At 38.2% G+C, this 16325-nt stretch overlaps 1 protein-coding gene across 1 annotated transcript; it reads left to right on the top strand.

Moving 5' to 3' along the window:
- Positions 1 to 493: 493 nt before the first annotated feature.
- On the top strand, positions 494 to 4539 carry glulb (glutamate-ammonia ligase (glutamine synthase) b). Its single transcript, XM_017480452.3, has 7 exons — positions 494 to 647; positions 1916 to 2104; positions 2272 to 2433; positions 2572 to 2718; positions 2845 to 2972; positions 3081 to 3280; positions 3629 to 4539. Exons 2-7 carry the CDS (start codon positions 1939 to 1941, stop codon positions 3942 to 3944), a joined length of 1119 nt encoding a protein of 372 aa, XP_017335941.1. The 5' UTR covers positions 494 to 647; positions 1916 to 1938; the 3' UTR covers positions 3945 to 4539.
- The last annotated feature ends 11786 nt before the right edge of the window (positions 4540 to 16325 follow it).

The following is a 16325-nucleotide window of genomic DNA, read 5'->3' as shown; positions in this document are numbered from 1 at the left end:
ATGGGGAATAGTGAACGAGCGAAAGAGCGAGTGGTTTCAGACACAACATGTCGCTCCTTAGAAAACCATCCGTGTGAGAAAAGTTAACTAGCCAACTAACTACAGTAAAATTCACAATATGTCAGTCGTTCAGCTGAAACGATGAGCTTGTCATAAATGTAGGTTTGCGGAAAAACGGCAGTATATATGAAAAGCTCAATTATCGGCGATTTAGTTTATCATATAAACTGAGACTTATTACTGTTGCCCGGACCAATATGGCGGCGACGTTGACCGACAATCCAGCAGCAAATGCGGCGTCTTTGTATGTCTATGGGTTATCTAATCATTTCTCACTATTTACACTTCCCATTCTACGGGAATGAACATCCTTCCAATGATATCGCTCTATTTCCACTCCGTCACCATGACAACCTTACCACGCTCATCCAATGAAACCTTCTCGTGTTGCCATTTCATCGCCCTACTTAGTCACATGTCTCTCCACTATCCAATCAGAAAGTAGCAGTTTAATTTCTTCCTCGAAAAGTTCTTGCGACGGCTGAGTTTGCCGGTATAAAGAATGAGAGAAAAGGAGTTTGTACTTTCTTATTAAAACAGCTGGACACACAACCGGTCACCTACTGATTATTTATTCCCGTTGAAAGGTAAATAAGTTTTAGTAGTTAAAACGTATAATGTGTAGTTTTCGCTTATTAGTTTAATTATGAGTTAATAGTATTTTGGTGCGTTTTGATGTCGCACATGTCTCTTATTTAAATCAGGTGTGTGTTTTCAGTTAATAGTTTAATATTAGATAATAGCAGAGTTTAATGTGATCTTAAATGTTACTGATTTAATTGTTTCTATTAAAAGAAGTTTTAACTTTTAAATGATTGATTTATGACCAAGTGTTTGCCGTTTCTGCTGTATGTTGCATCATTCTTGTCAGGCGGTAGGTCAGTTGGAGAAGTATTTTAAGATAATAATCATATTTATAGCAGTAAAAGTACACGGTGGCTCTTCGGGAATATTATCAGCCGTTTGTTGTGGTTAAAAACACATAATTTTGTCTTTATTCGATTAGTATCCAAATTTATTTAGTTTAATCCACTTGGTTTGGAATAAATCCTATTGTTTTTGTCTAGGTAAAGTTATATTAAATGCGTATAATATGGTGTCGATGTTTCAGTGGTTATAAGAGCTTTGTCCAGCTCGTGGAGTTAACTCTCTGGAGGTAACTCTTCTCCATCATGGCGGTGTCTTTGTGTTCATGGCGCTTTAGCGACTGAGCTTCTCTTTGTTGCCTTCTTTCTTGCTTGGTTTACGAAGCACAAGACTTTCCCACCTTAATCAGCTGTTAAAATTAAGTTGGAATTTGTTAATGAAGTTAATAAACGAAAGCAGTTGCCAGTACAGTTTAGTTGATTACACAATGTGCTCTGGCCCTAAAAGATAAATCACCTCCCGGCTGGCAAAAAATACCATAGATTCTAATGGTTTCCACTACAAATGCCATTACAATCAGCTAACCATTGAAACCATTACCATTACTGGTCGTTTATGGTATCCACTAGACATAACATTTCATCAATAAAAGGCAACAAGTTACTAGTAGAGGCCCACACAGTACTACTAAAGTTTCCATTAAAACCAATATAATTTATAACCATTAAAACCATTACAAATTCTATGAGGTTTTCTGGGTTTTTTTTTTTTCTTCTTCAGAAGGGCTGTTGATTGTGTTGATAGAGGTAAAATGTTTATTGGTAATGTTCCATCACAGTAGGTCTTTTAGTTTGACTGAAACTGGAATGTACCAACTATGTGTATTAACTTGGACAGTATAGGAGCAGATGGAGGTACTTCCAGTGAGGCAGGATTTCAAGTATTTAAATGAATTTAATATGGTTTGAAATTATGTGCATCTCCCTAGGTTTCTTATAGCCCAAAGCGAAAATGGCCATTTCCTCCAGTTCAAAGCTGAATAAAGCTATGACTCAGATGTACATGGGCCTGCCACAGGGAGACAAAGTGCAGGCCATGTACATCTGGATTGATGGGACCGGAGAGGGACTCCGCTGCAAGACCAGGACTCTGGACTCTGAACCCAAGACTATTGAAGGTACTGTTTAGTTTGCATCCAACAATCAATGCTGGTGGCAGTTTTGCTTCAAGACATTCTTTGCATGCATAGGTAATTGTGTGACCCATCGATGTTGGTTAAATGCTCTACGTCAAGTCTGATTGCTCTGATTTGTTTCTGTATTTATGGTTTGTGGGTTTCTGCAGATCTCCCAGAGTGGAATTTTGATGGATCCAGTACATACCAGGCTGAGGGCTCAAACAGTGACATGTACCTCATACCAAAGGCTATCTTTAGAGACCCATTCAGGAAGGACCCCAACAAGCTGGTTCTTTGTGAGGTTCTCAAATACAACAGGAAACCTGCAGGTATAAATTTGGTATAATTAAATATTTGCTGGTACAGTGTCAAATCTGGTGTAATTTATGAAGGAGTGTTTGTGGATAATGCTTGATTTTTGACCTTTTTATTTTTTGGGGTTTTTTTTTTTTTTTTTTCCCTCTTAGAAACGAACCTTCGTCAGATGTGTGACAAGATAATGAGCATGGTGGAGGACCAGCATCCATGGTTTGGAATGGAGCAAGAATACACACTACTTGCCATAGATGGTCATCCTTTTGGCTGGCCCTCAAATGGTTTCCCAGGACCACAAGGTGAAGGTCTTTGTGTACTGCTCTATGGATTTGAATTCAGTCCTGCTCTCTGCCCTTACTCAATTTGGATGAATGCAGGAATGGCTGTTGTTCAGGTCTTAATTAAAAGATGCTGTGTTTAAACAGGTCCTTATTACTGTGGTGTGGGAGCAGATAAGGCCTATGGCAGGGACATTGTTGAGGCCCATTATAGAGCCTGTCTGTATGCTGGGGTTATGATTTGTGGCACCAATGCAGAAGTCATGCCTGCACAGGTAAGCCTTCAAAACTGGTTTATGAAGAGCTGTTTAGATTATTTTATTTTGGGCAGAGTATTGGAGTATAATTATTTTAACACCAAACATCTCTGCTTTTGTTCACAGTGGGAATTCCAAGTGGGTCCTTGTGAAGGCATCAGCATGGGAGATCACCTGTGGATAGCTCGTTTTATCCTGCACAGGGTGTGTGAAGACTTTGGTGTTGTGGCCTCCTTTGACCCCAAACCTGTTACAGGCAACTGGAATGGTGCTGGCTGCCATACAAACTTCAGCACCAAGAACATGCGAGAGAAGGGAGGCCTCAGGTATGATGGAAGTGCAGTTGATGTGTGTAGTAGTGGGTCTATTGGACTTAACGATGGCCCTTTTAATCTTGATTATTGTACTTAGTGCTCTTAATTAGACGTATTATGTTGCATGGTACAAGTGATTTTATATCTAAACTCAACATAAGTTTTATATAAACTTAATGTCAACATTGTATATTTTTGTTGCTTGTAGGTGTGGTGGTTTTTTATAAAGTCCTGTCACCTTGACTCTCGATTAGACATTCAGAATGACTTGGACTGAATAATTTTTTTAATCCTCAGGATCACAAATCAGGTTTTTTTCTTTTCTTTTTTCTTTTTTTTTTTAAAACTGTTTCTCTGCAGGCATATTGAGGACGCTATTGAGCGGCTGGGCAAGAGGCACCACTACCACATTCGTGTCTACGACCCAAAAGGGGGGCTTGACAATGCCAGACGTCTCACTGGCCGCCATGAGACCTCCAACATCAATGAGTTCTCGGCTGGCGTGGCTAACCGTGGTGCTAGTATCCGAATCCCACGAACTGTGGGCCAGGAAAAGCAAGGCTATTTTGAGGATCGCCGTCCCTCAGCTAACTGCGACCCATATGCTGTGACTGAAGCAATCATTCGCACATGTCTACTTAATGAGGAAGGAGAAGAGCCCACAGAGTACAAATGAACTGCAAAGAACTCCCATGTGCCTTCTTTAAAATAAGTGGTTTGGGGAATAGAAACTCTTATCTTTTAGTACTGTCTTTTTACTGGAATCTTGTGTATAGTTGACTGGTCAGTCAGATACAAGAGTTGAGGTGGATCTTATCCTGGAAACTCGTTAGCTTTCCTTCCTTATCCCCCCCTCCTGAAATCTTGGTTAAGTGCCAACATATCACCTGCCAAACTGTTATGGTCTTTATTCTGGATGCTGGTTGTCTAGTGAGTATGGAAGAATGATGGGTAGAAGGTTCCCGTTCCATTCACATAATGTGAAATAGGTTTTTCTGTGACCCTCCGTATTGAGCATTAACGTTTGTTTGTTGTTTTTTGTTTTTTTAATAACTGCCCAAAAGGTTTTATGTTCCTTTTTATAAACCGGTTTTGTTCTTATCCAGATTTGGGTACAGATAACTGATTTGATTTTTTTTTTTCAAGTTTACTTTATTGTTCAAAATCCATATGTACATCTGTTAATGGTTTTGGTGTTATTCATGGTGTATAATTTTATAACTGATTTTACTTGTTCTATTACAGGTGCATTAAAAATGTATTTTCAAAGACATTTGTGCACTTTTTCCTTGTATAATATCACAATTGTATTGTTACAGTTTACACCCAATTCAGCTAAAAAAATTTTTTTTTAAATTCCAACTTGGCATTTAAAAGTATGCAATCACCATATGTTGTGGTATGCTGAGGTTAATCGTTAAGAAATGGAGGGTGGTAAAATATCTGCCAAATTAATCATGCAAATTGCATGCATTAATTCCTTTTGTTTTTCAAAGCACAAGTACTGATCTTTTTTAAAAAGAAAAAACCACAGCATGTCTTTGATCTATAACCTGGTAATACAGACGTTCTAACGGACTTAAATGACAACCTCCCGATCCTTAGTTCCTCCACTTTTTGTGACACTTTTCTTCCCTTTTTTTAAACTATTACTTCTGGCACTGTGTGCTGGTGGCTCATAGCCTGAAGTCTGATCCTGGATTTGAATTAATGTCTGTATGCAATATTTCCTCCTGTATCCATGTGTGGCAAACTTGCTGCTTTAAATTGCCCCAAGGTGTGGGAGAAGGGTGTGTGGTGTACCATCTGATGCATTGGTAGCCCATTCAGGATGTATTTCTTCCTTGTACCGAGTGTTTGTATTATAAATTCTGCAACCCTGTCTGGGAATTAAATTGAGATTATTTGCATGCTGTTAAATAGATTGAGAATTTCACACCAACTTTTGCTTAAAAAGTTTATCTGCTTTTCTTGGAGGTGAAAACTGAAAAACAGAACTTTATAATCCAATGTTTTCAACAGTGAGTACTGTCCTGACTGATCTCATTTAAGAACTCCAAAGCCTTGGTGTTAAAATACTCATTCACAGAAACCTTTAGCTGAAAGACCCAAGTAGTACAAGGAGGTACAACACTTAACAACTTAAGTCTGTACTTAGAAAAGAACCTAGAGATGGATCTGTCTCGAGGATTTTTTTTTTGGTCCTTTTTTGCCAATCATACATAAATACAGCATTCAGAGCTGGCTATCGTTAAGCCATGATGAGAAACTAACAAACCAACACAGACAATGAATTACAATAATGCTGGTGTGATTAAATAAAGGAAGCATCAGGGAAAATGCAACTGCTTAGGGATCACACAGATTTCTGGCATATGTTTAAGTCTCAATTGCCATGGTTACAAAAGACCCTGCAAATATCTCCAAGGCAGCTACATACCTCAGTTTTTAGGGGGGAAAAGTGTGAAGTGGAGGTGTAAAGACTAGGTTAGTTACGGGGTATGTCTCAGAATAGCAATCACAGTCCAACCACCAATTAAAAGCCCAAACTGTCTGCCCTAAACTGTCTAACTGTGACTTCTTGGCCATTTTGAAAATTTTAAAGCTCACTTCTGCTACAAAAAGCAGCCTGCAACCTGCTAAAAGTATGAAGTGTTCTTATGGTGGTCTATTAGGATAATAACAGTGCACTAAAGCTTGCTGAGTTTCCCAATGTGAACACACTAGCACTACATGCACAAAAAATACAGGACATGTCATTTGAGACATATCCTGACTTGGATGTTGTTAACTGAATGTTAATTTATTCAAAAACTCTACATAAATCTCTAATACACATGTTCCCCACACAGCATACAGCCCACATCAAGGCAATATTCTGCTAGAAATTGTTATTCACTGAAAGTAACAAGCTGTTGTAGTTTTAGCTCAGTCATTGGGTTGTTTCTGTTTGGGGGACCAGAAAACATAAAGGCCTTTTTTTGCCAAACTCTGTCCAAACCTTTGGAGGTAATAATAAATGACTTGATTACAGGATACAAAGGCAGATCAATAATATTCTGTCTTCCTATATATAAAAACATACCAATGCCAAAAAAATTAAGTTATAAATGCGGTGTAACATCATGATCATTTGCTGGAACAACTGCAACTGAGAAGTTGTTACTGGTGATTATTAGGTCTTTTGACTTAACAAATGAAAGTGTTAATAATGCCTAAATAATAATAATGCCTAAATAATGCCTACTTTTTTCTTCTGATTTTGTAACATCAAGTGCGAAGTGTAACCACATATGACATCAGAAAATGCCTTGAAAAAGGAAAATAAAGGAAAGACATGGTTTTAGACCGAGCATACTATATATGGGTATAATGATTGGTGTAAAAGGCACAAAGGCCCCTACTAAGAGCCCCAAAGTAGCCACATATCTCATTTTTTAGGAAAAATGTGGAAGTGTGAACATTTGAGGAAAGGTTTACTTTGACACAGGAAAGACACTTTTTATGTAGACAGTGATAGTTATGGACTTGAATACCTGCAAAAAATATATATATATTTTTTTTTTATAAAATCATAATTTGTGTGTATCTGTGGTTTAGTGGCCATTTTGAAAATTTCAAAGAGAGCACTTTTATGAAAAACAGGCAGCAATCTTTGACTGCAAAAAGTATTGAATATTTCACACATCACGTTTGGTGGTCTATCTGGATACTAACAGTGCACTACATCTTGCTGAGTTTCCCAGCAAACACACTAGCACTACATGCACCAAAAAGTACAGGGTGTATGCAATTTGAGACATATCTCAACTTGGATATGTTTAATTAAACCTTTATTTAACACAGATACATTGATTGAGATATAAATATTTAACACATTCACTCTTGTTCCATACGCAGTATACAACCCATTTCAAGGCAATAGTCAGCTATAAATTACTATTCACTGAAAGTAACAGGCTGCCGAAATTTTAGCTTTGTCATCAGGTGCAACTCCATGTAAATCTTTGTAAGTAAAAATAAGTGGCATGGTTATAGGATATAAAAACAGATTTTAAAAATCCTTTGGAGTTAGGAATGCAGTGTAACAACACAATACTTTGCTGAAACAACTGCAGCTGAAAAGATGTTACTGATGATAATTAGGTCTTATGACATTTGTAACATGAAAGGCAAAATCTGTAGTCACATATCAGAAGAGAAACTGATAAGACATACTTTTAGGCAGGACACGTTTGTGACCTTTCAAAACAGAATCCAAATAGAAAGTGAATGCATTCTATTTTTGCAGTTCTAAGATGTTTTCTTTTCTTTATGAAAATAACTTGCATATCAGTTTGACTGAGCCTCTGAACAAAATCAAGCCCAGATAAAAACCAAGATAAAAAAAAGTATCTGTAGACAATGGGATAAGACATCACTTCAGTGGATCATCTGTATGTGATTATTTGTTGAAAAACTTAATATTGTTTTATAAGAGTAAAATGTAATCTTATAATAATAATAGCAATTTTAAACAGTTACATAATTAGATAATAGTGGACACACATAATGCAAATTCTGCAATTTCCATGTTAAGCAACCTCAAGCTTTATCACCATATCTATGAGGCTACAAGTCATTTTACAAACTGAATATATTACATTTTCAGGTGGTTTTTGTTATGTGAGGAAACTCCCCTTTGACTCCCAGTCTAAATCGAGCCTGTAAAAGTTTCTTCCTGTTCTCATGTTGTGACCAGCAGGGAGTTTGTAGAGCTTTTTTTTTTTTTTTTTTTTTAAAGTCCCAGCACGGTATTTATTCATTCTGTTCCCGAAGGTTCCTGGAAATTTTTATAGTTTCCCGCACGAGTAGAGAAGGGTGAGAGTACAGGTGTAAAGCATATGGAGTCGTAATCATAATTTATAACAATTATATTGTAGCTTTGAGGTGATTTTGTGGTAGGGTACGTTGTCGTCTGTAAAAGTCTGGACAAATCTCAATTGTCATTTTCTGAGAAAATTTCTTCATGTAGCAGAAGAAAAGATTATGTGATTACAGTTTTTGTAGTCTCATGAATTTGATAATCTTGAATAAAATGAATGGCTTGTGTGCTCAATCATCCTGTAATTCCACTGCATTTATTCTGTCCTGCCATATTACATGTCGCCATCTCGAAAAAATAGTGCTCATGCAAATCACAAATTTCAGTAGTTAAGAATCTGAAACCATCCTCCATGTCTCAGAATAAACAGGTGATTATCCCAGCTTTAAGGGATCCTCCAGGTAGGAAAAACATGGAAACATGTGAGGTGCTAGATGTAATCTTTTCTGTAAAATTAAAGTGGGGTTGACATTCATAGCTCTTATGAAAATGTCATGAATGAGACAGGGTAGCCTTATCATATGAAGAGTGTTCAGAATATAACTGGGTAGGAACACAGGGTTTTAATACCATGAAAACTAGCTGAGCATGCTTGCCATGCTAGTTTCTCTATACAACACTTTAACTTTTACATACATAAATACATAAATTTATTTTTACAAAAAGGCCTTTGGTAGTGTGAAATCCTAATGACTAGTGCTTGAAATACTCTTAATGAGACAATGCAAATGTACTCCAAATAAGAGACACAAATACTGAAAATATGTAGAAATGTGTAGTTTATTATTGGCTCAAATAGTATGAGCTTGTTCATGATTTTTTTTAATTAAACAGCTCCAATATTTTCAATTACTGTATAAAAGTCCATAACACTATATTTGTGACAATGAGCTTAGTGTACTAGCAGCTAAGTAGGTGGGATAGCTATGTGCTAATGGTATGTACGCAGTACAGTGGTAAATGCAAGTTGAAACCTGAACAACACCTCAGGTACACCTCCCCAGTGTTGTTGTACAAACTGCATTAATCTCAGGTTTACACATACAGGGGTTAATTTCCATGTTTATATTACATTACATTTATGGCATTTGGCAGACACCCTTATCCAGAGCAACTCACATTTATCTCGGTTATACAGCTGAGCAGTTGAGGCTTAAGGGCCTTACTAAAGGGCCTGGCAGTGGCAGCTTGGTAGTGCTGGGTTATGAATTCACAACCTTCCAATCAGAAGGCCAGTGTTTAACCACTGAGCTACTACCACCAATTTCATTATTATTCTTTGCTAACAGTGCAGTGCACCATTTATTACAGTATGTTATTAGAGGAATAAAGGTTCGGATGGTGGGAGGATACCTAACAGAGTAGTATTTATATATCCTAGGGAATCATGGGCTTTTTTTTTTTTTTTAATTATTGGATATTAAATACAAAATATTGAACAATGCATTATATTTAACATAGATTATGTAAAGGTTTACATTAATCAAGGGTACTGATTTCAGTGGGAGAGAAGAAGGAGATGCAAAGTGAATGCCTGTTCTGTTGTGAAGAACGAAAGTGAGGATAGGTTGTGTTTCCAACCACAAGTTGCTATTCAAATGATGGATTTCCATATAAGAAAACGGTTGAATGGTAACTGAGAAAGGGAAAATAAAATCACTAAAATTCTCTTAAATTGTTTACACAGTGGCTTAGTGGTTAGCACATTTGCCTCACGCCTCCAAGGGTTCCCACCGTGGCTCTGTGTGTGCAGAGTTGCATGTTCTCCCTGTGCTTCAGGGGTTTCCTCCCCCAGTCAAAGACATGCATTATAGGCTGATTGGCATGTCCAAAAAAATGTTCGTAGTGTATGAATGGATCTGTGAATGTGTGTGTGATTGTGCCCTGCGATGGATTGGCACGCCATCCAGGGTGTCCCCTGCATTGTGCTCCATGCCCCCTGTGATCCTGAGTGATAAGCAGTACAGAAAATGGATTTATGTTTACTCTTTATGCTGGTTGAAGACGAGGTGTGCTACTGCATTCTGAATCGTTTGAAGGGGTTTGATGGAGCTGGCTGGGAGGCCCGAGAGTAGTGAGTTGCAGTGGTCCAGTTTTGAGATAACAAGAGCCTGGAATAGTATCTGCGTAGCTTGTTTGGTGAGGTAGGGTCTGATTTACTTGATGTTGTACAGGATGAACCTACAGGACCGTGCAGTTGTTGAGATGTGGTCTGTAAAGGTCACACTGTCATCAAGAATCACCCCGAGGTTCCTGGCAGTCTTGGTTGGCTTGAGTGTGGTTGAGCAGAGCTGTACAGTGAGCTTGTGGTTGATTGAGGGACAGGCTGGGATGACGAGAACCTCAGATTTTGCCAGGTTGAGCTTAAGGTGGTGTTCCCTTATCCAGACCGAGATGTCCGACAGGCAAGCAGAGATGTGTGCAGAGACGGATGGATCGTCAGGCTGGAAGGACAAATAGATATGGGTGTCATGAGCATAGTAATGATATGAGAATTCATGAGACTCAATTACCTGCCCTAGAGATGTAGTGTAGATAGAAAAGAGGAGTGGACCCAGAACTGACTTTCTGTGAGTTGTACCCAGAACTTGTGAGTTCCACAGGGTGGAATGATTTGTAAATGTACTTTGACTTGTATTTAAACAAAAATGTATAAAGACAAGGTATTTGATGTTTTAACTAATCAACAGAATAGTTTTTTGAAGGTAAACTTTTATTTTGAAATTGATGCATGCAACACATTCCAAAAAAGTTGAGACAGGGCAATTTGGACTTATAGCGATGTGACAAGTTGAAATAAGAAGGTGATGTGAAATTGGTGAGGTAATCATCTAATTATAGTATATAAGGAGCCTCCAAAAAGGCTTAGTATTTCAAGAGCAAGTATGGGCCGAGGCTCGCCAATCTGCCAACAGATGCATCAGCGAATAATCCAACACCTTGAGAACATTCCCCAAAGACAAATCGGTAGGATCTTGGGAATTTCACCTTCTACAGTACAAAATATAATTAAAAGATTCAAGGAATCCAGTCAAATATCGGTGCTTAAAGGGCAAGGCCGAAAACCACTGAATGCACTTGATCTCCGATCACTCCGACATCATTGTCTTAAAAACTGTCATGAGTCTGTAATGGATATCCTGACAGGGGCTCGGGAATACTTTGGTAAACCTTTGTCAAACAACACCATTCGCCACTGCATCCACTGATGAAAGTTAAGGCTTTACTATGCAAAGCAGAAGCCATACATCACCACTGTCCAGAAGCGTCGCCGACTTTTCTGGGCTCTTTCTCATCCGAGATGGACAGTATAGCACAGTGGAATCGTGTTTTGTGATCCGATGAGCCAACATGTCAAATAGTTTTTGGAGAAAACAGCTGTCGTGTTCTCTGGGCCAAAGAGGAAAAGTACCATCCAAGCTGTTATCAGCGTCAGGTCCAAAAGCCAGCGTCTGCCATGGTATGGGGGTTTGTCAGTGCCCTTGGAAGGGGAAACTTGCACATTTGTGAGGGCACCATTAATACAGAAAGATATGTACACATTTTGGAGCAATATATGCTGCCATCCAGAGCAGGATAACGCCAAACCACATTCTGCGCATGTCTGCGTAAGCAGAGAGCGCGGGTGCTAGCATGGCCTGCCTGCAGTCCTGACCTGTCTCCGATTGAGAATGTGTTTCGCATTATGAAGGGCAAAATCAGGCAATGAAGGCCCGTACAGTTGTGCCGCTGAAGAAATGCATAATGGATGGATGCAGGAAAATTCTGCTTGCTAAACTTAACCAACTAGTGACTTCAGCGCCCAAATGCTTAATAAGTGTTATTAAAAGAAAGAAGAAGAAGATGTTACATAGTGGTAAACAGTCGACTGTCCCAACTTTTTTGGAGTGTGTTGCAGTAATCAGATTTGAAATGAGCGTATATTTTCAAAAATAAATTAATTTCACAAAGAAAAACATCAAACATCCCAACTTTTTTGGAATTGGGGTTGTAATATTATGTGTTGTTCTTGATGGTCCAGTTGGCTTATCTCATTTTAATCTGATGGTAATTATCTACCCATGAAATAAGGGTCTGTTGGGCTCTGATTGTGGTATTTAATAGTATTTAATAGTAACATCCCTACTGGAAAACATTAAAAGTATGGGTGATGTACATTGATTGTAATGTTTTTTGTTGCTGTTGCTGTTTTTGTTCAACAGGGCCATCATATGGTTGCTCTATTGGTGAATTAATTAAAAAAAAATTAAGCTTTTTCAGTCTTTATCTGGAAACAGGGATAAAATGTAAACACAGTAATGGATAAATAGATAGCATAAATATTTCTGTTTTGTTCTCTATCAAGATGAAAGTCATTTATCTTAGACAGTGAAGAATCAAAGAGCTTTGAAACAAAACCACTATATTACATAACACATTTGTTAAAGTCTATCATTTCACATTTACAGATTCACATTTGCATTTCTTATCTTGCATTGTAGGCTACAAACATGCTGTAGCTGCTGTACTTATTTGAAAATTCAAACTGAGTTGTGTGTCCTCCACATATCTTAGACATCCTAGATACTTCTTTTGCGCAGGGTTTAGAATGATCTTTGATGTGCTGGAATGAATTATGTTGTTTAGATACTGCATCATAGATACTGCTTTTGAGCAGGGTTTAGTAGGAGAAATACATTGTTTCAAATACTCGTTCCGCTGTGTGTTTGCTTGGTGCTCTTTTTCATAATTTTTTAGCATAACAGCATAACAGATATTAGTTTTGCCGACTTTTTGGAAATTCACTTAGTCAAACTCGGAGTGTATTGGATCTAAGGTCATGACACATGACTTAAATTAAATATTATGTTCATCCTTCACCTCATGTCTGAGTCCTGAGTGAGGAAACAAACACAAACACACACACACACACACACACACAAACACACACACACACGCACACACATACACACACACACACACACACACACACACAGCAGGGTGTGGTGATTACAGTCATGCACAAATCACACATAGCAACAGTGAGGATATGTTTAGGAAATGCAATTACTGCCACCACAACTGGCCATTACTGAGAACTTATGCACAATCATAAACACACACACACACACACACACACACACACACACACACACACACACACACACACACACAAATGTACATATGCATTATAATATACACACAATCTGATTCAAATATACGTTCTAACATACATAACTAGTTCACATGCATATAAACACAGATGTCTGATAATACAATTTTTATTTCTTTACAAAACCCATACATATGTTTTATTTTCCTATAAACTCAGACCTGTCTCTGCCTTCTTTATTGAAATGAACATTCAGTTGGTAAAGAAAGATATATACATGTAAAGAAAAGCTCTGTAGTGTTTCTAGTGAGGTCATTTGCAAATGGATTTGCAAAGTGTATGGAGATTTTTTGTCTTAGTTTGTCTATTTTTTGGTGGGAGGTGGGAGTAGACTTATTGTCATTGAGTAGAGAGTAAAAGTTGTTTAGAGTAATGTCCCAATGGTGGAGAGAAAAGAGAACAGCTTTTTTTATTTTTTAGAAATGTTAACCAAGACACAAAAACAGTGTGTAATCAAATGTGGAAAAACTGTAAATACACACATACATGATAAAAATGCAATACATTTTAAGAAATATACACACTAAGAAATATATACACTTATATACTAAAATATACACGCACACAACATTGAACATGCGAACACACTGAAAAACACACTGATGTGCTAACACACCAGTGAGCACAGAGTACACAGTAGTAAATGGGAGCTTTACGGGGAATTACATGTCTAAAAACATAGGAGATGAAGAGATAGTAGTGACTGTCGTTGCCATGGCATTGGTGACCACTAATTCAGTTTGTATGTTTTGCCATAGGTGTGTGTACTTAGGGGGTTGCTGTCAGCCATTTTACAACTAGTTCAGGTTTTATGCCTTCATCAGCAGTTTTGTTTGTTTGTTTGTGATTTAACGCCATGCCAGCTACCATGGCGATTTTCATGGCAGGAAACAGGTTAAAATGCAGCAAAATATGAAGAACTTTATTTTCACTGAAAATTCTAAAACTAAATCCAGCTAAAACTAAAACCTCACTTTATTAAAAATCTTTTCATATGAATCAACTGAATAAAAAAAGGGTCCTAGAGGAGTTGAAAGCATCGCAGTCCATTAAAATATGCCTCAGAGATATTGTACTTTGGCATAAGGGGCATAAAGGAGGATCTTCACCCGTGAACAGATACTTGTGAGCATCAGCAGTTTTAAAACCTGAAAGTGTTTTATTGCTCATATAGCTCATGATAGCCAGGGGTCTTTTATATGAGTACTTATATGAGGTCGTTTATAAGAGGCTCACAACAGTGAGCTTATTCCTTGTAGAAATAAAAGAATTAAGATGTAGATAAAATTATATAACACCAAATTAGTATATAATCATAATAAGCCATCCAGGAGGAGTTAATCTTTTAAAAGTGACTTAAACAAGGCAGATTTACTCTCCTGTTAGACTCGTTCAGAAAGGTGAGGCCACAGAGATGGGTGTATTCCAAATAAGATAATGAAAATGAAAATGAAAAAATGCAAGCAGAAGCATTCTGAGTATGGAAAACATATTGCACGGTTCTGCAATACAGGATAGTTCAAGTACTGCCAGAGGAATTTATTAGGTTTTAGTATGCTTCAGTAAAAATCTATCATTGAAAGCTGGAGAATGCCAAATAATTTACAGAGGAATGCACAATAATTGAACAATTTTCTTGAAGTCCTAAAAATGCTATTAAACGCTGTCTGATTAATGTTGGTATCTAAAAGGTGTATGGCTGCGTTCCAAGTCGTATACTGTGAAAGTACCTACAGGATTCGATGAAGTACCTACTGTTCGGCCAGTGGCCACTGATACCGTATATACCGATCAGTATAAGTAGTAAGCATGGATACAATCCAGACGGACTACATCCACCATGTTGGCATCGTCAACTTCATATTTTTGATTCTGACAGCTCTTCCACTTCAGTCCTGTTGCCTTATGGGATAGTGCAGTATCCACAGTGTCCAGTGGTTCTATACTGCAGAATCTCTGCAGAAGTAGTAGGTCATCCGGGTATTTCTCGCCTACTGTTTTATGAATACTGACAATTCTGACATACTACTCCATTGTTGTACTACTTTTCGCCTACTGTATAGTAGGGTAGTAGGGATACAGCCTGTTTTTTTTTTTTTTTTTTTGGGGGGGGGGGGGGGGGGTTTGGTGTAAGATTTAATAGTGTACGGTCAAGAGATGTTTTTGGATGTATAGCAAAATGTTGTCTTGAATGTAGGCAAAAAAAAACCTGCACTAGTTGTGATTAATTATGGTTAAAGCTTTTCCAGGGCAACTGGCAGCAACTGTTTCTGTTCTCACACATCACCTGGCTGTTCAGAGACACCCAGTTACTGATGAAAAGCTGTTCCATGGGATGAAGGATGGATTGTGACCAAGAACCCAATTGAATATACTGTGTTTAGGGACAAACAGTGATATGACGCCAATATCAAGGCTGCCTGCTGCTTAAGCCAAGCAGCTGAGAAAGCAAGGCAAGCTGGGAAGAGAACACAAAGACCTAGTATCCTTCAAAATCACTACAGCTGTGGCTCACAGGACACACACACACACACACACACACACAGAAAGAGAGAGAAGGTTGCTTACAGTACAACTTTGTGCACTCTCTATCTGTGAGAAACCCAGTATGACATCGTGTCCAAATTTTACAAAACTATTTTTGGGAAGATTCTTTGGGAATCTGTTAAGCACACTGTGTGTCATATACAGTACAGTCAGTGTTTGTGTGTGTGTGTGTGTGTGTGTCAGTACAGTCAGTGTGTGTACAGGAATCTTATCAGTTACAGTCACAGAATCACTGGGTGTCATGATCCATCCAGGAGCCCATGTATTTTCCTTTGTGTTTCCCTTCCCCATGTTTCCAGTGTTTTCTCTCCCTAGTGTTTCTTTGTGTGTGTGTGTGTGTGTGTGTGTGTGTGTGTGTGTGTGTGTGTGTGTGTGTGTGTGTGTGTGTGTGTGTGTGTGTGTCTGGGTGTGGCGGTCCACTTCTCAGGCTTTAGGACTGAATCATCAGACTCACCTGACCTGCTCCTCATCAGCTCATCAATCAGCAGTGTTTA

This window comes from Ictalurus punctatus, chromosome 11 (genome assembly GCF_001660625.3).
Source record: "Ictalurus punctatus breed USDA103 chromosome 11, Coco_2.0, whole genome shotgun sequence".
Lineage (NCBI taxonomy): Eukaryota > Metazoa > Chordata > Actinopteri > Siluriformes > Ictaluridae > Ictalurus > Ictalurus punctatus.
The sequence above is the reverse complement of the archived record's forward strand: the minus strand, read 5'-3'. Positions and strand labels throughout refer to the sequence as shown.